This window comes from Anabrus simplex, chromosome 2, assembly GCF_040414725.1.
Source record: "Anabrus simplex isolate iqAnaSimp1 chromosome 2, ASM4041472v1, whole genome shotgun sequence".
In the NCBI taxonomy this organism is placed as follows: Eukaryota; Metazoa; Arthropoda; class Insecta; order Orthoptera; family Tettigoniidae; genus Anabrus; species Anabrus simplex.
The window spans coordinates 15,708,351-15,734,048 of NC_090266.1; the positions used below are offsets into that span (position 1 = coordinate 15,708,351).

The window sequence follows — 25,698 nt, forward strand, 5'->3', positions numbered from 1 at the left end:
GTATTCGTTAAATTTCGTAGATGATTGGGATATTTCGGCCTTTTGTTTGGCGGCATAATATATCAGCTGGCAAATCGGCTGTTTCTTGCATAGAGTCAGAATGATTCTTTGTTTCGTAATAGTTTATTCACCTAACTAATAATGGACACGGAAAATCTTATCAGTTTAGTTCCAAAACGTAATTTCCTCTAAGACAAGACCCATAAGCATTATTTCAATAACAACGTAAGAGAATGTCTGGAAGGAAATAAGCAAGGGAATGAAAAATCAAACAGGTTAGAATATTCAATTTTGTTGTAGATTAGGCCTATACGGTACTTATTTTGCAATTATTGTAGACCTTATTTCAGAATCATATTGTTGGGAGTCCATGTACATTACGGTATGTCAATACGATAATTGACATGGCTTGCAATATACAGTATTTACCATGAACAATTTTGTAAGTGGCATTCCCTACGGTTGTCTTTCATGTATTCCTAACAAACAGTACGGTAATGCATAAGAAGCTGCTGTGCTGTGGACAAATACATTTTTTGGTTCTTAATTAATGTTGATGCCACCTCGATTAATGACTTCACCCTGTCGCGGCACGCAACTTACTGCATTAATGTTCTATCAAACCATCCATTGTGTGCTTTGTGTTTCCATTATAAGTTAAAGTTTCCCACGTAGAATCCCATTCGATTCTATTCTGCTTGATGTAAACGGTGGAGTGGAAATTACGACTGATAGATTCAATTCGATTCCACAAGGTGAGAGTGAGCATCTGGTGTTGGTGTTGTCATAGCGTGACGTCATATGGCTTTGGCAAGCCCGGAGAGGCTCCATGACAGGCGCAAACGGTCTAACACAGGGTTCAACTTGCACGGGAACTGGAGTGTTCTAACCATGAGCTGCTTTGAGCGGACGTTTTCCATCTCAAGAGGCTCTAAAATTTGAACTGTTTAATCGGGAAATATATTTACAACAGAACACTTTAAGCGGGATAAATATACATATATCTTAATGCAACCGATCAAGGGACCAAGAATATCGCACTTCTTAGGCGGGAAAACTTCTTATGCGGGAACTTCTTATCCGAGTTTCACTGTAATTTTATTAAAAACATTAAATAAATTAAATAAGCTAAAAATGACTTACATGTTTATTAATTCGTTAATATGGTACGTGTTTCGCTCCTTTTTGTGAGCATCATAAGCCAATTAACATTTACCACAGGTTTAATAAAATCGTAAACATATTCTATTGAGCTAAAATATGCTTTGTAAGGATGAGTGACAAATCTTATTATATTTTACAAGTCATATAACGATATAAATTATGTCTTTAAGTTAAAACTCATTTGTCTAAAATCTTAGTGTTAACATTGTCCTTTAAAGTTATTGACGAAACTCGTATGTAGAACATCCTTTTAAAATCATTTTAAAAAACCATTTGAGATCTGGCTAATTGTATTGATTCAGTATTACTTGACTTGTGTAATTGTTATTGAACTTTCGTTAACTATATTAACAATTTTATGCAGTTGATAATTGCCTATATTATGAACACTTATCTTGTTCTCGATGTTCCTGAAGTAACACTTGTACAAAATGTGTTGGCATTAATCCTATATTGTCAGTACATCAGTGTTGTTTCTGAAAGAACTTGTTGGTAAAATGAAACAGCCATTCCAGTTGTCACGGATGTTACATTTTTACTAATTCAAAGCCCTTAACATTAAACTCTATATGCATTTTGTGAATTTTTTAAACATGAAACACAGCAAATGCTAATGAACTCCCTACAGAAGAAACTATGTTGAGTAAAATGTATTTCTATTCCGGAAACTGAAAAAAATGTTCCATCACGGATGTTACAGAATTAGTGAACTCACCTTAGAGGCAGTGAACTAAAATTAAAAATTCAGGTTACTGCCTTGGACAGCATTCATTTTACACACATTGGATTGATCTGAAAGCTTTAAAGATCCTAATTCTGATATATTAATTTAAAAAATTGAAAAAGGGTTGATTTTATAACTGCTTTATTCATGTCATGGATGTTACATGGAATTTGTCACGGATGTTACATCTGACATGATACATAATATATTGATAAGATTACATTGTTAATTAACACAGTTATTCAGTAATAAATTATTAGGCCTCTAAATAGAAATCAGAGCAAATTATTTTATTTATTGGGTGGAAGAAACCATGAACTGAAGAAAAGGGTAATGTGTGGTCATTATCCAATTCGTAAGTATAACATGAATAAGACTTTAAAGACTTTTCTTAACAAAAACTACTCCTACAAGCAGACTTTGCTTCCGAAACCAAAAATTCAGGCACTCCCGCTCTTCACAAATATTGCAGCACATTTTCTGTAGCAATGCCCTTAGTGTTAAAATATTTCCTTGATAATCAGGACAGAAACGAGAAATAGCATAAACTAAAAATCTGAAATTTTCATGCTTAATAAAAACATATACATTGTGGGGAGTGTCTTTCTGGTCTCACATGTCTGGGATGTGTTTCAAAGAATTTTGAAAGAGATATCCTTACTTAAGGATGTATCTCCAAGAATCGTTGGTAAGCTTCTGCATCATTCATTACAAGGTAGCGTTTCTTTCTTTTCTCCTTCTTCTCTGTGACTTCATCTTTTACTGCAGTTCAGTCTCTTTTGCCAGATGTTTGCCAGCTGGTGTCATCATTTTCAAAAAATGATTTCACTGTTTCCAAATATTCTTTTCAGAATGATCGTCCCCTGCGAGACACTGTAACTTTTGTAACGTGGATGTCGGACTTTGGAAAAGCTTCTTTTAAAAGTTGCCTGACAACAGCCTGTTTTTTTGAAGGGCTTAATGGCAAAGCCTTACGTGCGTTGTGGACAACTTTTCGAAGTGTGCTCATTGAAGAATATTTATTGCTTCTGGTTTTCCCTCCTCCACTCCTGCACCCTCAGTCTAGTCTTTTCTCTCCTCAAATTCAAAAAGTTTTTGTCTTTTTTCACATTTGTCTTTAACTTGTTGCCTTTTTAACCTATTCCTTTCCCTATCCTTCTCCAAATATGCAGCCCATCTCCATGGATTTTTAGATTTAATTTTAGCTCTCATTTTTGCCATTCTAGGAGCAGACTTTGCAGGTGGCATTATCTACAAGAAAATACACGAGTTTAGACTAAATTATAGGTTATTTTATGTTTCTGTTTACCTACCATTAATTTTAAGGACATTTCATCATAAAAATAAATTATAGATGGAATAAAGAAAATTAATTTCATTTTACTCTGTGCCTTAATAAAATCAAAATCTGCATATCAGCAATATAATGTAAATCTGTCTGAATTTTCCCGGTTATATGTTGTGTAACATGGATTATAGTTCATAAAGTTAGACAGCTTTAAACTAAAAGTATCAGTGGTGATAGAAATGTAACATCCGTGACGCCTATTATATTCTTATTTAAACTCAGATACTATCTTTAAGATGGTAGGGTGCAAGTATTTTAATAGAATGTCAACTTTTTCTACCTTTGACAAAAACAAATTTAGTTCAATGATGTATTTTTAAAAAGTTTCTTCTTTTTTGTCACGGACGTTACGCCATGTACATCTGACTACTAGTTTACATTTAATTAATAAATTTGCTCACCTTGGTCTCCGAAATTCAGTGTGTAGAGTCTCAAAACATAAAATCAGCAGTAAACTTCCTCATAATGGAGTTAACAGTTGAACTGCAAGTAAATAAGTTCTTCCAACTTCAGTGAATAAAACTGGCCATATACTACTAACTACAACCAACTACTTCCGTTAGCAATAAAACATATCAAATATATTATTTTTCAAAATATCTAAGCAGAATGCTTAAATTAGAAGTTTTATCTACTCACTGCATGAAAATAGAACATATTTATAAACAAATATTTTTTCCGTAGAATTCCCGCTTTACCCGGAATGGCTGGAAAACATTCTAATGTGACATAGAATTTGAATTAACACCATATGTTTCCAAATTGAGCGGTGTTTAATCCCAAATGAAGCGCCAGATGACATTGTGACATAACGATGCGCAAAAGTGCATATGCACATTCCCATCATGCCTCGCTCTGGTCAGCTTTGTTTTTGCCTTTTGCGGCTTCACATTATGGTGCCATATTCGTTCGGTTGGCAATCACACTTGGTTCTTGTCCCGGCTTTCTTATTCCATTTATTTTGTGGTAGAGGAGTGTTTTAAGTGCTGTAGAAATGAAGTGGGCCTATGATTCCGACAACAGGACAGGAAATAAAAGAACTGTGCTCCAAAAGTATCGCAATAAGTAATAACCTCGAAAATTAGCGTTAACCGCATGTTCTGTAGCGTGTGTTGTGGCCCATGGAGATGAATCTGTGAAACACAAATCACAAGGCTAATAAAACAATAACAGCCAGAGTTGCTATTTACATCGTTCCTTGTGGAACATAATGTTCCAATTGCTGTTTCTGACTGCACAGGGAATTTGTTCAAAGCAATGTTTCCAGATTCAAAAACTGAGCGAAAGTATGGCTGTGGCAGAACAAAAACTCCCGCACTAGTAAATTTTATGGCTAGTAACACAAAACAAGATATAGTTCGATATTTGCAAAGCATGCAATTTTTGTTAGCTAGTAATGTCAAGCTTTATCCTCTGGTAGTTTTGTTTTTACTTTTATCATTATTAGAGGATGCTAATACTACAGCTGCAGGTCTTTATTGCTTGTTGACAATGAGTTTTCTATGCTAAATACACTTTAGAGGAATTGTATAGCTATTGCGTCTGACGATACAAACACAATGATTGGCAGTAATAAAAGCTTTGTCAAATACATCAGAGACAAACAGTCTTCTGTTTTTGTACAGAGATGGCCATTTATCTGCTCGAAAAGCTAATGCTTATTTGCCAGTCATGATTGAATATTTCCTGGTTCAGCTCTTCTGTTATCTTGAAAAAACTTCCAAAAGACTTAGCACTTTGAAAGTATATCAAGAGATGTGGTTCTAAACTAGGATTCTGGATCAGTGGGAGGCTCTAACCATAATGTTTTGCAGTGAACCAAAATATTTAAAAAAAAAGAGAGTTCACAAACCAATTTGAAATGGTGAGGACAAAGTAACTCTGTACTGCCAATTTGTCTTCACAACAAGATGCTCCTCTTATACATGTGTTGAGAAGTACACTTAATGTTTATTAAACCATCTTGGCTACAAGCAGGAGTTGATTCAATTACTGAGGTGAAATTTAAAAAAAGAAAGCATCAGTAAGAAGACGAGGACTTTGTGTTTGGCGCTAGATATAGGATTCGCTTGAAAGAAGAAATAAGTGATAGTAATAAGCAAGTTTTCTGGAGAAACTCTTAACACAAGCAGCCAGCACCAGGAAAGTGCGAAGAGCAAAAGCATGGTTCGATCAAGAGTGCTTCCTATTAAGGAAAGAGGTGCTTCAAGCTCTACAACAACTAAATTCGGACATCGAGAGTCATACACTCCTTCAGACATACACCGAGAAAAGATGCTACAAAACACTAACACGGGAGAAGAAAACGGCTTACAGGGAAGAAGAAGGAAGAAGAATAGTTGAGGAAGCCAGGAGAGACCCATTCATAGCAATCCGCCCTCGAAAGCAGGCACAGACCCACTATATTAGCATGGAGGAATGGACGAGACATTTCAAAGACACCCTCAACAAAGAAGGAAGAGAAGGAACACCGGAAACCAACCAAGTGCATACAACGCATGATACAGCAGCATGGTCTCCACTTACTACAACATTATTGAATCCACAAAAACGAAAAAAGCTGCAGGACCGGATATGATATACAATGAATACCTGAAAGACAGGGCTCATCTACTAGCTCCTATTTGGACGAAACTTTATAATAAATGCATAGAAACAGCCAAAATCCCAGATCAATGGAGACAATCAATAGTAAAGGTAATTTTCAAAGGGAAAGGAGACCCGAAGGACACAAGTAAATACAGAGGAATAGCCCTGGAAAACAATCCTTTTAAGGTACTCACAAAACTAATCACAGAAAGAATAAGGGACACAGTAGAAAAGCACCTCCCAGAATCCCAATTCATGTTTAGGAGAGGAAGATCCACTCGCAGCGGTGGAACTACTGCTAAATAACATGTCGGAAGCCATCAAAAGGAAGGAAAAATACTATACAATCTTTATAGACTTCACAAAAGCCTTTGATCTCCTGGACCAAGCATTAGTACAAAGGAAGCTCGAGGAAACTCTAGGAAGAGACAGTGTCTGGACAAGAATCATAAACTCCATAAATGACTGGAACAAGATACGGATTTCGGACAGCCTAGACCTTTCAGGACCAATAGTTCAAACAAATGGTGTACTCCAAGGGGACCCACTAAGCCCTCTGCTGTTCATCCTGGCAGCGAAGGACATTATGGAAATTGCACGAGATGAAGATGTAGCAGCATACGCCTATGCGGATGATATTGTAATTGGTTCAAAAAGATTAAAGAAACTGCAGAACACTATAGACGAAGTGGGGAAAATGGTGCATTGAACACAAGTTCGAAATTAACACAGAGAAGACGGAAATAATGTTGTTCAGATCAGGAGGGCAAATACCAAAATCGACAAGAATCACCTTAGAAGGGAAAATAATATCTATCACCAAAGAATACAAATATCGAGGGATAACACTCCAGCCGTCTGCGAAATGCTTCACTACACACACAATAGAGAAAGCGACACAAGCAATTAGAGCGATAAACGACATAAGCTTCATCAGAACACTAAATCTTGACACAGCAATGGCGCTCTTCAAATCGAAAATTGTTCCAATACTTACGTATGGGATTGAAATTATATGGACACACCTGAATGAAAAGAACTTAGCAACACTGGAAAGAGTTAAAGCAACATACATCAAAAGAGCAATCAGAGTGGCAAAAACAACAAGATCCAGATTAGTCTACCTTCTCGCGCGGGAAACTTTCCTCATAGAGGATTTAAGAATAATGTACCCCCTACCTAACACAACGGCATCGGAGAACCTACTAAGAACACTAATAAGGAAAAGGGAAGAAGTTACCACGGAATTCTATGGAACTGGGGCCATGATCGACCGTACATGGACAGCAGCAAATTTTGAGACGAGGCACGTGTTTACAAGACTTGCAGTACATGGATTCCACCGTACGACATACCACTAACCGTCAAACTCATGCAAGTGTACATTATGTGGACATTTATGTGAACGATGTCACTTAGAATTCTGCAACAAGAGGACTAGATCAATCAGAGACTATGCGACCAATGGTGCAAGTGTTAAATTGTTATAACACCTTTCACTAATGTATGGCTATTTTGCTGCAATAAATGTTCTATATATTCATTTAATTGAAGTTCGTTCTCGGTTGCCCATACTGTAAGTTTGTTGAAAGCCTCCTGCAATAAATGTTTTATTTAATAAGCAAGAGTTTTGTTTCTCTGTTAGAGAGATTTATGTTGGTGAAACATGCAGAGGTTTCTAATTTAAATGCTTCATTTTCATCTGTAGAAGTTTTGATCAATAGATTTCCCAAAATTGTAGCAGATTCAGAACATGATGAACTTTAATCAGAATTTGCATCTTACCAGTGTGAACTTTCTTGGGTGACATACTAAATCATACTAGGATTGATGTTGCTTGGAGTAAAGTTGCAAATTTGAAAAATGAAGTGTAACACTCTCAGTAAGGTTATGTATGTTGTTTTATCAGTGCCACATGGTAAGAAAAATCAAACTGTATTTAGGTCTTCACATTGTCATTGCTCCTCATTGGGAAACTAAAGATGCCATCAAATAGTGCTGTATGTTGCAAGAAAAGATTCACTCAGAAGCAGTTACAAGATGCAAGGCATGCTACAACATGATACATACACCAGAATAACTGAACCAGTTACAAGAGGTGGTGTGGTACAACACTATATTTACACCAGAATAACTAAACAGGTACATTTCTTTTAGGTTAGGTATATTTTAAAAGTGAAAATTTGAGGCGTCCGTGTCAATGCTTTACTTTATTCTGCAATTACCCTGATTACTGATTCTCCATTCCAAAGATTGGCAGGTCTGCATATATAGCATACTATCTCAAGTGTATAAGTGCAGTTCTTATTTTCTGTCATTTGCAAGAAATATATTGCAATTTATACTCAATTTTGAATTTAATTTCACTGGCAAGCAAACTTCTCTATTTGCAGTTAAGTTCCTGTGAATACATAACACATTCCTTATTGATCAACAGTTCTATAACAGTGAGTCATTAAGCTTCTTCCCCTTGAGAATTCAACTTCTAGTTAGCAATTCTCATTCCTGTTGGCTTCCTTGTGTAATACATTTTCAGAGATCACAGTGCTGTTTCTGAATGTTTTACAGTTATTCAGCAACATAGGTACAGCTTGTATATCAGTCACTACTGACCTACATTTAGGGCAGTCGCCCAGGTGGCAAATTCACTATCTGTGTTTTTTCCTAGCCATTTCTTAAATGATTGCAATGAAATTGGAAATTTCCTGAACCATCTCCCTTGGTAAGTTATTCTAATCCCTAACTCCCCTTCCTATAAATGAATATTTGCCCCAGTTTGTCCTCTTGAATTCCAGCTTTATCTTCATATTGTGATCTTTCCTACATTTCGAGACACCCCTCAAACTTATTCGTCTACTGATGTCATTACACACCATCTCTCCACCGACAGCTCGGACCATACCACTTAATGTAGGATGTTAAAAGGTTTGTTTTTTTCACCTATTCAATACATATAAATTTTATAATTTAGGAATTTATTGTAGATTCCACTTGAGACATGTTTCGCCCTTCATTGAGGGCATCATCAGTCAAAATATCACCTCAAGGTAAAAAAATCAGGTAACTGGTTAGTAGTAGACATGTACAAATTAATACATATTATTAACAACATACAAAAATTAAGTAGGGGAAATAGTTGCACAAAAGTGATGGTTGAACATGTAGGTTTATAGATGAAAGGTCAGCACCAATGCCTAAAAATAACATAGTAGAGTTCTGCAGTGGTGCTCTGGAGAAACAGTTGACGCAATCATATGATAATAAAAAGTTAAAAATATTTACATTATAACAATTAAGGGAGAAAAGGTGTAGTGTTTGGCGTCAATGTTTTTAACCTACAATTGATGTCAAAGGTTGGTAACTATACAGTATTTACATTGTTCTATTGAACAGTTGAGAAAAAGTTTTAAAAAATATTTACATTTAACATTCAGCGTAAATGTTTGTAAATAAAAACTAATGTCAATGGTTGGTAACTATTAGTAATTACATTATCTAATTGAATAGTTGAGAATTCACAATTAAATACATATTTACACAAGAGCAGTTGGTGCGCAAGGATAAAAAAAATTTCTAGTACCAAGTGCGTCCTGATGTTTTAGAGGTTGGAAGAAGGAAATAGCATTGATATTTCAGAAAATGTAGAGCAGTTTATTTTAGTTAAATATCACCGGGGGTAGGGAAAATTTCATAGCCGTATGAGGTTTTTTAGGCATCAAACTGAAAGTTTTCCGGTTGCAGCGCCGAGATCGGGATGGAGACTGGTCAGTGTGGCTGGAGATTCATGGGTAATCCGTGCGTTTGAACGGCAACAATGGTGACAGTTAATAGTGGGTAATTGCTAATTAGGAAAAATGTTGCGGGTTGAGACTTCCGCTTATTCTTTTAGTTGACTTCTGTAGCATCGATTGTGATGTGAAGACATCGGTGTGAAATGCCGGTGAGACAAAATGATGATGTTCCGTGGAATAAAGTAAGGCGGACTACGGGATGAAGTTGTTGTTCTTTACTGGTCTGGTGAGATAGAATAGAGTTGCTTGTGTTGTGGACTGCTGCAGAGAATTAGAATGTATACAGCAACTGCAGAGTCAGAGCGTTAAAGCTGGGGTGAGGCATCTTCTTATTCTGACTGCGAAGAGGAGCCGTAGTGGCACGCCATATTTGTGCCGATGTGCGCTGGGTTCCGGCGAGTTGTTGAAAGTTGTATTGTATGAAGTGGAAGCTATCTGTAATTGAGATGTTAATAGTATTAGTTGGTGTGTAAGAAAGGTTTATGGTAAGTAATGAAGAGTGAATGTTATGTTACGTACCTGTTGTGTCGCTGAGAGGTAATTGTTGATGAGAATTGGTGGACTATGAATGAGGCTCAGTCGGTAATACGCACATATGGTTAGCAATGGCGGCAGGAGGAGTGGAGAGCTTTGGGGGGGGAGGGGCATGGGCGGAGTCATGCGCAAAGGTGAGCTGTCAGAATGGAGGAAGGTAGAGTGGAGGGGCGAGCTTGTTGTGTATAGCGAGTGCAGGTTGATGTAGTGTTGGTTATAAAAAGAGGGGGGGGGGGGGGGGGGGGGGATAAGGAACCGAAAGTTACGCGGATAATATTGATGCCATATGTTAATGTGGTGAATGTTATTTGCTTGTGCTGGGTGTTGTACTGTTTTTGAAGGTCGAGTGGTTCTTATTTCTCGTGTTGTATCGGTGGGGTCGTGGTGGAGGGGGAGGTGCTTGGGTGGGAGGACGTGTGGGCTTGCTGTCGTTGTGTGTGGGGGAATTGGTCGGAAAGGGGGAGGTGGGGGGTAGGGGGGTAATTGTCGACGTGCTGGGTGAGTTAGTTAATGTGGTATTGAGGATTTTAGACGCGTTGTTGCCTTGAAAATTTATTTTTTGTAGTAAGGTGGGAATTTGTTCATAAAGGGGGTTTTTTAAATCTATTATCTCGTTGAGGTTTTTATCCTTGTTGAAGTGTTGGTCTAGATAGATGTATAGGTTCTCAAACTCAGTCATTAGTTTGCCTTTCTCGACTTTTTTTTAGGATTGTTAAGTCTTGTTCTATTGTGGTGAAGTGGTGGCCAGTGTCCCTCATGTGGGTGCTCATTGCGGAAAATTTATTATGTTTTTGGGCATTGTAGTGTTCTAAATAACGGGTTTGGAAGCTTCGGCCAGTTTGTCCGATGTACGAGGAGTTGCATTGTGAACAGGTGAGTCTGTAAATACCTCTACGCGGGCTCAGGTATTTACAGACTCACCTGTTCACAATGCAACTCCTCGTACATCGGACAAACTGGCCGAAGCTTCCAAACCCGTTATTTAGAACACTACAATGCCCAAAAACATAATAAATTTTCCGCAATGAGCACCCACATGAGGGACACTGGCCACCACTTCACCACAATAGAACAAGACTTAACAATCCTAAAAAAAAGTCGAGAAAGGCAAACTAATGACTGAGTTTGAGAACCTATACATCTATCTAGACCAACACTTCAACAAGGATAAAAACCTCAACGAGATAATAGATTTAAAAAACCCCCTTTATGAACAAATTCCCACCTTACTACAAAAAATAAATTTTCAAGGCAACAACGCGTCTAAAATCCTCAATACCACATTAACTAACTCACCCAGCACGTCGACAATTACCCCCCTACCCCCCACCTCCCCCTTTCCGACCAATTCCCCCACACACAACGACAGCAAGCCCACACGTCCTCCCACCCAAGCACCTCCCCCTCCACCACGACCCCACCGATACAACACGAGAAATAAGAACCACTCGACCTTCAAAAACAGTACAACACCCAGCACAAGCAAATAACATTCACCACATTAACAAATGGCATCAATATTATCCGCGTAACTTTCGGTTCCTTATCCCCCCCCTCTTTTTGTAACCAACACTACATCAACCTGCACTCCCTATACACAACAAGCTCGCCCCTCCACTCTACCTTCCTCCATTCTGACAGCTCACCTTTGCGCATGACTCCGCCCATGCCCCTCCCCCCCCAAAGCTCTCCACTCCTCCCGCCGCCATTGCTAACCGTATGTGCGTATTACCGACTGAGCCTCATTCATAGTCCACCAATTCTCATCAACAATTACCTCTCAGCGACACAACAGGTACGTAACATAACATTCACTCTTCATTACTTACCATAAACCTTTCTTACACACCAACTAATACTATTAACATCTCAATTACAGATAGCTTCCACTTCATACAATACAACTTTCAACAACTCGCCGGAACCCAGCGCACATCGGCACAAATAATGCGTGCCACTACGGCTCCTCTTCGCAGTCAGAATAAGAAGATGCCTCACCCCAGCTTTAACGCTCTGACTCTGCAGTTGCTGTATACATTCTAATTCTCCGCAGCAGTCCACAACACAAGCAACTCTATTCTATCTCACCAGACCAGTAAAGAACAACAACTTCATCCCGTAGTCCGCCTTACTTTATTCCACGGAACATCATCATTTTGTCTCACCGGCATTTCACACCGATGTCTTCACATCACAATCGATGCTACAGAAGTCAACTAAAAGAATAAGCGGAAGTCTCAACCCGCAACATTTTTCCTAATTAGCAATTACCCACTATTAACTGTCACCATTGTTGCCGTTCAAACGCACGGATTACCCATGAATCTCCAGCCACACTGACCAGTCTCCATCCCGATCTCGGCGCTGCAACCGGAAAACTTTCAGTTTGATGCCTAAAAAACCTCATACGGCTATGAAATTTTCCCTACCCCCGGTGATTTTTAACTAAAATAAACTGCTCTACATTTTCTGAAATATCAATGCTATTTCCTTCTTCCAACCTCTAAAACATCAGGACGCACTTGGTACTAGAAATTTTTTTTATCCTTGCGCACCAACTGCTCTTGTGTAAATATGTATTTAATTGTAAATTCTCAACTATTCAATTAGATAATGTAATTACTAATAGTTACCAACCATTGACATTAGTTTTTATTTACAAACATTTACGCTGAATGTTAAATGTAAATATTTTTTAAAACTTTTTCTCAACTGTTCAATAGAACAATGTAAATACTGTATAGTTACCAACCTTTGACATCAATTGTAGGTTAAAAACATTGACGCCAAACACTACACCTTTTCTCCCTTAATTGTTATAATGTAAATATTTTTAACTTTTTATTATCATATGATTGCGTCAACTGTTTCTCCAGAGCACCACTGCAGAACTCTACTATGTTATTTTTAGGCATTGGTGCTGACCTTTCATCTATAAACCTACATGTTCAACCATCACTTTTGTGCAACTATTTCCCCTACTTAATTTTTGTATGTTGTTAATAATATGTATTAATTTGTACATGTCTACTACTAACCAGTTACCTGATTTTTTTACCTTGAGGTGATATTTTGACTGATGATGCCCTCAATGAAGGGCGAAACATGTCTCAAGTGGAATCTACAATAAATTCCTAAATTATAAAATTTATATGTATTGAATAGGTGAAAAAAACAAACCTTTTAACATCCTACATTCAGTATCTTCAATACGGATAACAATGATTTTTATCACTTCCATACCACTTAGTCGTGCAGCTCCTCTCCTTTCTCCCAAGTCTTCCCAGCCCAAACATTGCAACATTTTTGTAATGCTACTCTTTTGTCAGAAATCACCCAAAACCAATCAAGTTACTTTTCTTTGGATTTTTTTCTAGTTCTTGAATCAAGTAATCCTGGTGAAGGTCCCATACACTGGAACCATACTCTAGTTGGGGTCTTACCAGAGACTTATACGCCCTGTCATTTACATTCTTACAACAACACCTAAATACCCTCATAACCATGTGCGGAGATCTGTACCATTTATTTACCATCATATTCATGTGATTTCGTCAATGAAGATCTTTCCTTATGTTAACACCTAAGTACTTACGATGATCCCCAAAAGGAACTTTCACGTCATCAACGCAGTAATTAAAACTGAGAGGACTTCTTCTATTTGTGAAACTCTCAACCTGACTTTTAACCCCGTTTATCATCATACCATTGCTCACTATCCATCTCACAACATTATCAAGGTCATTTTGCAGTTGCTCACAAACTTGTAACTTATTTATTACTGTATACAGAATAACATCATCTGCAAAAAGCCTTATCTCTGATTCCACTTCTTTACTCATATCATTAATTTTGTGTGGCTATTTCTAGCCGAGTGCAGCCCTTGTAAGGCAGACCCTCCAATGAGTGTGGGCAGCATCTGCCATCTGTAGGTAACTGCATGTTATTTTGGTGGAGGATAGTGTTATGTGTGAGTTGCAGGGATGTTGGGGACAGCACAAACACCCAGTCCCCGGGTCATTGGAATTAACCAATTAAGGTTAAAATCCCCGATCTGGCTGGGAATCGAACCCGGGACCCTTTGATCCGAAGGCCACAACGCTGACCATTCAGCCAACAAGTTGGACACTCATATCATTGATATATATATATAAAAGAATACATAAATGCCCAGTAATACTGCCTTGACAGATTCCCCTCTTAATTATTACAGGGTCAGAAAATGATTCGCCTACACTAATTCTCTGAGTTATATTTTCCATTCAGTCACTCTTTTGTCTAGCCCAATTGCACTCATTTTTTCCAGTAGTCTCCTATGATCTACCCTATCAGGTACCTTAGATATATCAATTGTGATACAGTCCATTTGACCTGTATCTAGGATGTCTGCTGTATCTTGCTGGAATCCTACAAGTTGACCTTTAGTGGAATAACCTTTCCTAAATCCAAACTGCCTTCTATCGAACCAGTTATTAATTTCGCAAACACGTCTATTATATTGAAATAATAACATTAAGTTATTTATTAGACCACCTAATCAATACAAAATCGATTTTGTATTGATTAGGTGGTCTAATAAATAACTTAATGTTATTATTTCAATCTACATCATCAATACGGACCAAAAATGATATTTATTACATGTAACGTCTATTATAGTCGGAAAGAATCCTTTCCCAAAGCTTACATGCAATATGTGGCAAACTGACTGGCCTGTAATTTTCAGCTTTATGTCTATCACCATTTCCTTTATACACAGGGGCTACTATAGCAACTCTCCATTCATTTGGTATAGCTCCTTCATGCAAACAAAAATCAAATAAGTACTTCAGATATGGTACTATATCCCAACCCCTTGTCTTTAGTATATCCCCCGAAACATTATCAATTCCAGCCGCTTTTCTAGTTTTCAACTTCTGTATCTTGCTGTAAATATTATTGTTATCAGAGGTAAATGTTAATACTTCTTTAGTATTAGTCACCTCCTCAATCTGGACATTATCCTTGTAACCAACAATCTTTACATACTGCTGACTGAAAACTTCTGCCTTTTGAAGATCCCCGCACACACACTCCCCTTGTTCATTAATGATTTCTGGAATGTCCTTCTTGGAACATGTTCATGCCTTAAAGTACCTATACATACCCTTCCATTTTTCACAAAAATTTGTGTGACCGCCAATTATGCTTGCAATCATGCTATCATTAGCTGACTTCTTTGCTACATTCAATTTCCTAGTAAATTCCTTAATTTCTCCTTACTTCCACAGCCATTTCTAAGTCAATTTCTTTTCACCCTGCACCTCCTTAGTCTCTTTATTCTTTGTTATAATATAGTGGCTCTTTACCATTCCTTACCATCTTTAAAGGTACAAACCTGTTTTCACATTCCTCAACAATTGCTTTAAACCCATCCCAGAGTCTGTTTTACATTTTTATTTACAGTTTTTCCACCGATCACAGTTACTTTTTGTAAAACTCCCTCATGCCTGTTTTTTATCAGCCATATGGTACTGTGTAATAGTCCTAATTTTAATATCTTCCTTTATTTCACATTCATTTTTAACTACAACCAAAAAAGCTTTGTGATCACTAATACCATCTATTACTTCGGTTTCCGTATAGAGTTCATCTGTTTTTACCAGCACCACGTCAAGAATATTCTTCCCTGTAGTTGGTTCCATCACTTTCTGAATCAGGTGCCCTTCCCATATTAACTTATTTGCCATTTGTTGGTCATGCTTCCTGTCGTTCGCATTTCCTTCCCAATTGACAGTTGGTAAATTGAGATCACCCGCTACAATCACATTCCTTTCCATATCATTTCCCATATAGCTGATATTTTAAACTAGGCATGACAGGTACTTAGTTTGTGTAAGGATATGTAAAAGATCTGTAATACACAGTGAGAGTTTTGTTCAATGTTTTAGGGTCTCGTTACGTGTCGTGGCTTCCCAGTTTCTCAGTAGAGGTGACCCATACGCAGCTGCTGAGGTCAGATCAAACCCAACCAGCCCAAACGTCACAACTAGATTCAATGGCCAGGCAGGTGAGTAGTTGCTCCTTGTTAGTAACCCAGGATCCTGAGTCAGCAAAGGAGCATCGTATGGAGCACTGCTATCATTCTTACCGCCGTGGTTGTTCTTTGCGTTAGGAGTGAGGCTGCATGCTCTCTGCAAATAGTGAAATGGAGACTTTATTTGAACAGCATATTCTGCTTCAGGTTAGGGAAAACATTGTTGGAATGTTATGAAATTCTGAAAACTACTTTTGGGGAGCAGGCTATGGGATTTTCCCAGACATTTGAGAGCTTTTCCCTCTTTAAGAGGGGCAGAATACCAATTGATGTCGCGCGCTGTCCACTATATTTCCAGAAAATTCTTGGTATGTATCACCCACCACACGTCTGGAGTTGAAAAATTCTTTAACATTCATCGTATAACAAAAGGTATTGTATTATCATTCTTTTAGTCCTGTTATCAAGTTTGTTCTATAGTCATGTCCTAGTTCGTGAACCATGGCCAAGTAAGTGGTCCTGCCACCAGTTGCTGTGTAATAGGAGTGGGCATTGCAGACATTTTGAGTCATGGCTCTCTTTGTGCTCAAGTGCCTAGGACTACACAATCCACCATAGTCCCTAACCCGTTAGAGGAGAAATTCTCACTGGGAGTATACATAAGTAGGGTAAGTGGGTATTAATGACCACAAAGCTGATTTTGTTGTAGTTAAAAATAAATATAATAATATACAGTACCATACAGCTTATCAAACAGGCACGAGGGAGTTGTAAGAAAGTAACTGTGATGAGTGTAAAACAGTCAATAAAAATGTAAACATACTCTGGGATGAGTTTAAAGCAATTGTTGAGGAATGTGAAAACAGGTTTGTACCTTCAAAGGTGGTAAGGAATGGTAAAAACCCACTATATTATAGAAAAGCAGCTGAAATTTATAAGATATCGAGGCATATACTAAAGACAATGGGTTGGGATATAGTACCATATCTAAAGTACGTATTTGATTATTGTTTTCGTGAAGGAGTTGTACCAAATGAATGGAGAGTTGCTATGGTAGCCCCTGTGTATAAAGGAATGGGTGATAGACATAAAGCTGAAAATTACAGGCCAGTCAATTTGACATGCATTGCATGTAAGCTTTGGGAAAGCATTCTTTCTGATTATATTAGATATGTTTGCGAAATTAATAACTGGTTCGATAGATGGCAGTTGATATTTAGGAAAGGTTATTCCATTGAAGCTCAATTTGTAGGATTCCAGCGAGATATAGCAGATATCCTGGATTCAGGAGGTCCGATGGACGGTATAGTGATTGCTCTATGTAAGGAATTTGATAGGGTGGATTGTGGGACACTATTGCAAAAATGAGTGCAATTAGACTAGACAAAAGAGTGACTGAATAGGGGCTATATTTCTAGAAAGTAGAACAGAGAATTAGAGCAGGCGAAGCTTTATCTGACCCTGCAAAATTAAGAGGGGAATTCCTTAAAGCAGTATTATTGGACCTTTATGTTTTCTTATATATATATAAATGATATAAGTAAAGAAGTAAACACCCTGACTACACTAAAGGAGAATGGCAACCGGACCACGTCTGCATGGACAAATACCACCACAAAGAGATCTATAACGCCAAAGTCCTCCGAGGAATAGACACAGGTTCAGATCACTACGTAGTTAAAATTAAAATTAAACTCACTCCCCAGAGGAGACAACAAAAGCAAGCCCTTAAAACTAAAAGAAAAATAGATCCTACCCAGCTAATCAACAACAAAAATTACCAGAAAGCAACTGAAAAAATAAAAATCACAGACAAACTTGAAGACTTAGTACACAACCTTAAACAAATTGCAGAAGACCTAGCTCCAATTAAACCACGTAAAAATCACCAATGGTGGAACAGTGAATGTGATGAAACAGTGGAGAAAAGACATCAGGCATGGCTATTACATCAGTCCCAAAAGACAGAAATATCCTATCAAAAGCTAGTAAAACAGAGAAAAGAAACTACCCAAGTCTTAAGAAGAATAAAAAGACAACATCATAAGGACACCCTGCAGTTAATTGAAGAACAGTTCAGTAAAACTAAATCAAGGGACTACTACAAAACCTTCAGAAAGCAGCTTCAAAAATATGAACCCCCGACCCTACTGATGAAGGATGAAGATGGTAAGCTGGCCCATAACAATAAAGACAATGCAGAAATTCTGGCTAAACATTTCAACAAGCTTTTAAATTGTGAGGAACCTACAGAACTCCTTCATTTGGACACCAACACCCCGATAAAAACATCACCAGAAAACATCAATCCCCCCACAATAAAGGAAGTCTACCAAGCTCTGAATAAATTAAAAAACTACAAAGCGCCAGGAGAAGATCAGACCTTTGCGGAAATCTGGAAATATGCAGGAACCTCAGCAAAAGTTGCCCTCCATCAACAACTTGTCTCTATCTGGATTAAAGAAAAACTACCAGAACACTGGACAACAGCCCTCATTCATCCTCTGCACAAAAAAGGGGACAAAACCGACCCTAATAACTACAGGGGAATCTCTCTCCTAGACATAACATACAAAATATTTTCAATAATCATCCTTAATAGGATAAGTTTACAACTTGAGAAAGAACTAGGAGAATATCAAGGAGGTTTCAGACCCTGGAGGAGCTGTCCTGATCAGATCATGAGTCTTAAGTTGATAATGGACTATAACAGGAGAAGAAACAGAGATATGGTGATAACATTTGTAGATTTCAAGAAAGCTTATGATTGCATCCATAGAGAATCTCTGTTTAAAATTTTAAGACACCTTGGACTACACCCCAAATTAATAAACATGAAAAAATTGACTCTCACCAATACCAAGTCAAAAGTGAAGTTTAGGGGTGAAACATCAGAGACATTTGAAATTAAAACTGGACTACGGCAGGGAGATGGGCACTCACCACTATTATTTAACTGTGCTCTAGAAATGGTAATGAGGGAATGGTTTAGAAAATGTCCCCCCAAAATAAAGATTGGCCGAAAAATCAAAACAAATTGCCTGGGTTTTGCTGACGATTTAGCATTACTAGCAGTGGACATAAAAGAAGCAAAAACCCAGATATCAGAACTTCAAAACATTGCAAATAAAATTGGCCTCAAAATATCATTTGAAAAAACAGAAATTATGCCCCAAAAACCAACACAGCTAAAAGAAGTCACCATAAATGGTAATAAAATCAAAATAGTAACTCAGTTTAAATATCTTGGAGAAGTAATAACACATAACTTAAATGAAAAAAATCTCAATCCAAGTAAGAACAAATAGATTAGCTAAAGCACAAAAATTAACATGGGATATCTACAAAAAGAAATGTCTATCAATAAATACAAAAATAAAACTCTACAACACAGTTATAAAACCAGAAGCTACATATGCAGCAGAAACACTCTTTTACCTGAATAAACAATCAAAGACCGACAGACTTCAGAAAATTGAAAGGAGGATTGGAAGAACCTGTATCAACAAAAAATATCAGAAAGATGGACAGTGGCGGTTAATACCTAACAAAGTCGTGTACAAAGAGCTAGAACCCATTACAGATACTATGCGTAAGAGGAGACTGGGATTCTTTGGACATATCATGAGGATGCAGGGCTCGAGACTTCTGAAACAACTAGTACAACACAATCTCGTCTCAAAAAATACCACAACAGGATGTAAATGGATCAGAGAAGTAAGAGAGGATCTGAAGGAAATAGGCCTTACAACAGAAGACACCAAAAATAAGATAAAATTGAATACAAAACTCAAGAATACAAACCTCCGCTTTACCCTTACACAAAACAAACCAACAACACGCACATTTTCAACTGAGGAAAGGGCACGAAGATCGGAGCGTCTGAAGAAGTACTGGGAGGACCGCAAAGCCCGAACAATCCCTTCAAAGAGACCTGAACGACGGACTGACTAAAGTGATCCTATGTGGTCATAAAAGAAGAAGAAGAAGAAGAAGAAGAAGAAAGAAGTGCAATCAGAGATTAGGCTGTTCACAGATGATATTCTGTATAGAGTAATAAATAAGTTACACGATTGTGAGAAACTGCAAAATGACCTCAATAATGTTGTGTGGTGGACAGTTGGCAATGGTATGATGATAAACGGCGTTAAAACTAGTGATGTGAGTTTCAGAAATAGGAAAAGTCCTCTCTGCTTTAATGACGGTGTTGATGGGGTGAAAGTTCCTTTTGAGGATCACTGTAAGTTCCTAGGTGTTAATTATTGGGGTAATCACATAATAGGGATTGTAAACAATAGGTAGGGACCTGAAAAAAATCACTTTTGCGATAAATGCGAATCTTTAAATCTTGTACTGAATCCAAGCCTATGGTAATTCTAATGTGGAATAAAATCATTTTTACGCAGGGGAATAAGATCTGTATCGATTATTATCGAAACGTAAATCGAGTGTCACGGAAGTAACGAGATAGACGCAGCGTTGTTTTCCTGTTGTTCAAAATTGTAGTGAAGAGTAGAAAGTTCGAGTGATCGTTTAGGTTATGGGGCGCACTACAAAAACTGCGCACAAAAGAGCTCAGCAATATGCAGAGGATGGTTTATATGCCACAGATTCAGCGACAGTGTTTTGCAAGTATTGTAATTGCCGAGTTGGGTGGGGGGAAAAAAGATAGCATAGTGAAACATGTTAAATCTGAAAAACACGTGGGTAAGCGAGGCGATAACGAAAGTTCAACCCCTGCTGTTAGTACGTCTCGAAGAATGCAATCTTCTGTGCTTACACAGTTAGGTTGTTGTAAACGACGAAAAATTTCCAGAGATAACTTCTCAAAACGCACAGTTGAAGTATTTGACAAAGCAAATATAGCTCTGGAAAAGCTGGAAAGCAAAGAGCTTAGAACCTGGATTACTGGGTTTTCAAATGAAGAGCTGCCATGTGTGAGAACTCTACGTGAAGTATATTTACCGGGTAAGTTTCGATTTCATTAATTGGGTACGATTTAGATATTACGATATTGAAACCACGCGCAAAATTGGAAGGAAACCGAATTTGAGTGTGATTTCTATATCGAACTATCTTAGCCGTACCCAATTGATCCAGAAATTTTAAGTTATTTTGTAAAAATTTGATGTCTTTCTTCCTTTCTAGAAGTTGCATCTGACCACCAGAAAAGAACAGCAGAGGCTCTAGTGGGGAAGAACATCAACATACTCTGTGATGAAACTACAGATAGAATGGACCGTTGTGTTTTTATCATCATATTCCAAGTCCCAGCCGGATCGAAAGGAGAGCTGCACGTTATTTCTGTGAACTATCTTGATGCAGGAAATGCTACAATCTACTCTGGTGTTGTTTTAGAAGCTCTGCGCAGTTATAATGTACCATAAGATGCAGTTAAAGTGTTTGTTAGTGACACTGCCCCGTACACTACCCGGTGTTATGAAACATTAAGTGTAGTCATAGGTGATCATTTAATGCATGTACAATGCTTGGCACATAAGATCAGCTTGGTTGGCAAAAGTTGGGTCGCAATGATGGCAGATTTAAATCATGTGGTTGCGATGGTAAAGTCAGCAAACCAATGCGCACCACAATAGTGCAGGTCTATATGCCTACTAGTTCAGCGGATGATGAGGAAATTGAAAGAATATATGAAGAGATAGAAGATTTAATACAATATGTAAAGGTGACGAGAATCTAATTGTGATGGAAGACTGGAATGCAGTGGTAGGCCAAGGAAGAGAAGGTAGCACAGTAGGAGAATTTGGATTGGGACAAAGGAACGAAACAGGAAGTCGGCTGGTTGAATTCTGCACTGATCATAATTTAGTCCTTGCCAATACTTGGTTCTAACACCACAAACAACGGTTGTATACGTGGATGAGACCTGGAGACACTGGAAGGTATCAAATAGACTTCATTATGATTAGGCAGAAATTCAGAAATCAGGTGTTGGATCGCAAAACTTTCCCAGGAGCAGATGTGGACTCTGACCACAACTTGTTGGTCATGAAATGCCATCTGAAGTTGAAGAAATTGAAGAAAGGAAAGAATGCAAAAAGATGGGATCTAGACAAGTTGAAAGAAAAGAGTGTGAGGGATTGTTTCAAGGAATATGTTGCACAAGGGCTAAATGAAAAGGGTGAAGGAAACACAATAGAGGAAGAGTGGGTAGTCATGAAAAATGAAGTCATTAGGACTGCTGAAGAAATGCTAGGAAGGAAGAAAAAGTTCAGCAAAGAATCAGTGGATAACTCAGGAGATACTAGACCTGATTGAAGAACGACGAAAATACAAGAATGCTAGAAATGAAGAAGGCAGAAAAGAATACAGGCGATTAAAGGATGAAGTGGATAGAAAGTGCAAGATAGCTAAGGAAGAATGGCTGAAGGAGAAGTGCAAGGATGTCGAAGGTTGTATGGTCCTGGGAAAGATAGATGCTGCATACAGGAAAATCAAGGAAACCTTTGGAGAAAGGAAATCTAGGTGTATGAATATTAAGAGCTCAGATGGAAAGCCACTTCTAGGGAAAGAAGACAAAGCAGAAAGATGGCAGGAGCATATCCAACAGTTGTATCAAGGTAAAGGTGTTGATAATTTGGTTCTGATACATGAAGAGGCTGTTGATGCTGATGAAATGGGAGACCCAATTTTGAGGTCAGAGTTTGACAGAGCTGTGAGTGACCTAAATAAGAACGAGGTACCTGGAATTGATGACATTCCTTCGGAATTACTAACTGCCTTAAGAGAAACCAGCATGGCAAGGTTATTCAATTTAGTGTGTAAGATGTATGAGACAGGAGAAGTCCCATCCGATTTTCGGCAGAATATTGTTATACCTATTCCTGAGAAAGCCGGTGCTGATAAGAGTGAAAACTACCGCACCATTAGTTTCGTATCTCATGCCTGCAAAATTTTAACATGTATTATTTACAGAAGAATGGAAAAACAAGTTGAAGCTGAGTTGGTAGAAGATCAATTTGGCTTCAGAAGAAATGTAGGAACACGTGAAGCAATCCTGACTTTACGTCTGATCTTAGAGGATCGAGTCAAGAAGGACAAGCCCACATACATGGCATTCATAGATCTAGAAAAAACATTCGATAATGTTGATTGGACCAAGCTATTTAAGATTCTGAAGATGATTGGGATCAGGTACCGAGAATGAAGAATTATCTACAATCTGTATAAAAATCAGTCTGCAGTGATAAGAATCGAGGGCTTTGAAAAAGAAGCAGCAATCCAGAAAGGAGGGAGGCAAGACTGCAGTTTGTCCCCCCTCCTTTTCAGTGTTTACATAGAACAGGCAGTAAAGGAAATCAAAGAGGAATTTGGAAAGGGGATCTCAATCCAAGGAGAGGAAATCAAAACCTTGAGATTTGCTGATGATGTTGTTATTTTATCTGAGACTGCAGAAGGTCTTGAGAAGCTGCTGAATGGTATGGACGAAGTCTTGGGTAAGGAGTATAAGATGAAAGTAAATAAGTCCAAAGCAAGAGTAATGGAGTGCAGTCGAACGAAGGCAGGTGATGCAGGAAATATTAGATTAGGAAATTAAGTCTTAAAGGAAGTAGATAAATATTGTTACTTGGGTAGTAAAATAACTAACGATGGCAGAAGTAAGGATGACATAAAATGCAGACTAGCACAAGCAAGGAAGAGCTTTCTTAAGAAAAGAAATTTGCTTACTTCAAACATTGATATAGGAATTAGAAAGATGTTTTTGAAGACTTTCGTGTGGAGCGTGGCATTGTATGGAAGTGAAACATGGACGATAACTAGCTCAGAAAGAAAGAGAATAGAAGCTTTTGAAATGTGGTGTTACAGAAGAATGTTTAAGGTGAGATGGATAGATTGAATCACGAATGAAAAGATACTGAATAGAATTGGGGAGAGGAGATCGATTTGGCTAAATTTGATGAGAAGAGATAGGATGATAGGACACATCTTAAGACATCCAGGACTTCGTCAGTTGGTTTTTGAAAGAAGTGTAGGTGGTAAGAAAGGTAGGGGTAGACCAAGGTAAGAATATGACAAGCAGATTAGAGCAGATGTAGGATGCAATAGTTACGTAGAAATGAAAATGTTAGCACATGATAGGGTGGCATGGAGAGCTGCATCAAACCAGTCTATGGCCTGATGACTCAATCAACAAGAACATCTTAATTGCTATCGTCGGAGTTACTACTTCACTACTTATAGTATATTCTCAGTATTACAAGTACTTACACCACTTAACAAAACAATTCTTACGTCTAACTTACTACTACCAATTAATTACTTCATTATCTAAGACTATGTCATTACTTAAATATCTCACTTAACATTACTTAGGTCACAATCACACTGTACTCTTAAATCTACTTTCACTACACAACTGCTTATGTTACATACCTGTTCAACTACTACCTTCGGCCTGTCCACTTAACTTACCCGATTCCCTGTGAATCTGAAATACTCTGGCTCGATAACGACACCTGAGTAACATTCATATTTGGGCAATCATAATCCCTCTGATAACTCAAATCCATACGCCTCCCATCTTTCGATCCTCTCTGGTTACTCCTCTGACCCCTATTACCATCGACATAACTCTTAATCCTCTGCGGATCATGATTACTACCTCTCCTCTGATACTCGGCTAACATTTTCCCCCCTCTCTCTACTATACTACTTTTACCAGACATCATGCTCTCTCGTGCACTTGTAAACATTCCTCCCAAAGCCTGTCAATGAACTTCTCTTTAAATTTTCCCAAATTAAACATATTATCCCAGTACACTCGAAACCATATTTTACTTTCACCGATAAAAACATTTGACAAAATCTCCAACACATATTCCCATTCAATAAAATTATTCCTCAACTACTTGCAAATCTTTTCTCAACTTGTTCTACAAATTCCATAGGATTAAACTGTTTTCCGGAAAACCTAGGTAAATCACGATCCCTACTGAACAAAACACTCACTACTATCACCTCTACCGCTGTCTCACCTCTAAATTCCTGCCGTATCACTCCCTGGCAGTTCAAAACTACTTCTTCCTTTACTCGCTCAGCATTCTCTTCCACCATTCTCACTTCTTCCTGCAATTCTTCCTCTCTCTCTCTCTCTCTCTCTCTCTCTCTCTCTCACACACACCTGCTGTGATAGCGTTTCCTGTTCGTTCTGTAGTTCAGTGACCTCCACAAGCTTGCTTTCAATTTGTTCATTTCTACTAATCTGTTCCCTCGTATCTTCCCCAACTGCATCGTAAGCCTTGTCCAATCGTTTCTCGACTACGTCATGAATTTCTTCCCGATTACTAGAAAATTTGTTACTTATTACCTAACAATACAATATTGTTACTGTTCCCTGTACATATTTCCTTGACTTGCTTGGTCTGAATATGAAGATTGCTCTGATCCAACTCCATTTCACCTTCAATTTCAACACACTCTTCATTTTTCATTTGACTTACTTTCTAACTTACATGTTTGCTGTGTTACCTCTAATATCTTAGAATCTATATTACTAATGATCACACTGTTA

At 37.9% G+C, this 25,698-nt stretch overlaps 1 protein-coding gene across 1 annotated transcript in view; it reads left to right on the forward strand.

The window, feature by feature from the left end:
• Positions 1-25,698, forward strand: part of LOC136864955 (E3 ubiquitin-protein ligase AMFR) — a 549,886-nt gene that overhangs the window by 404,803 nt on the left and 119,385 nt on the right. Inside the window, exon 7 of the mRNA XM_068226459.1 lies at positions 16,081-16,199. Coding sequence (XP_068082560.1) covers positions 16,081-16,199 — 119 coding nt within the window. The remainder of the gene's footprint in view (positions 1-16,080; positions 16,200-25,698) is intronic.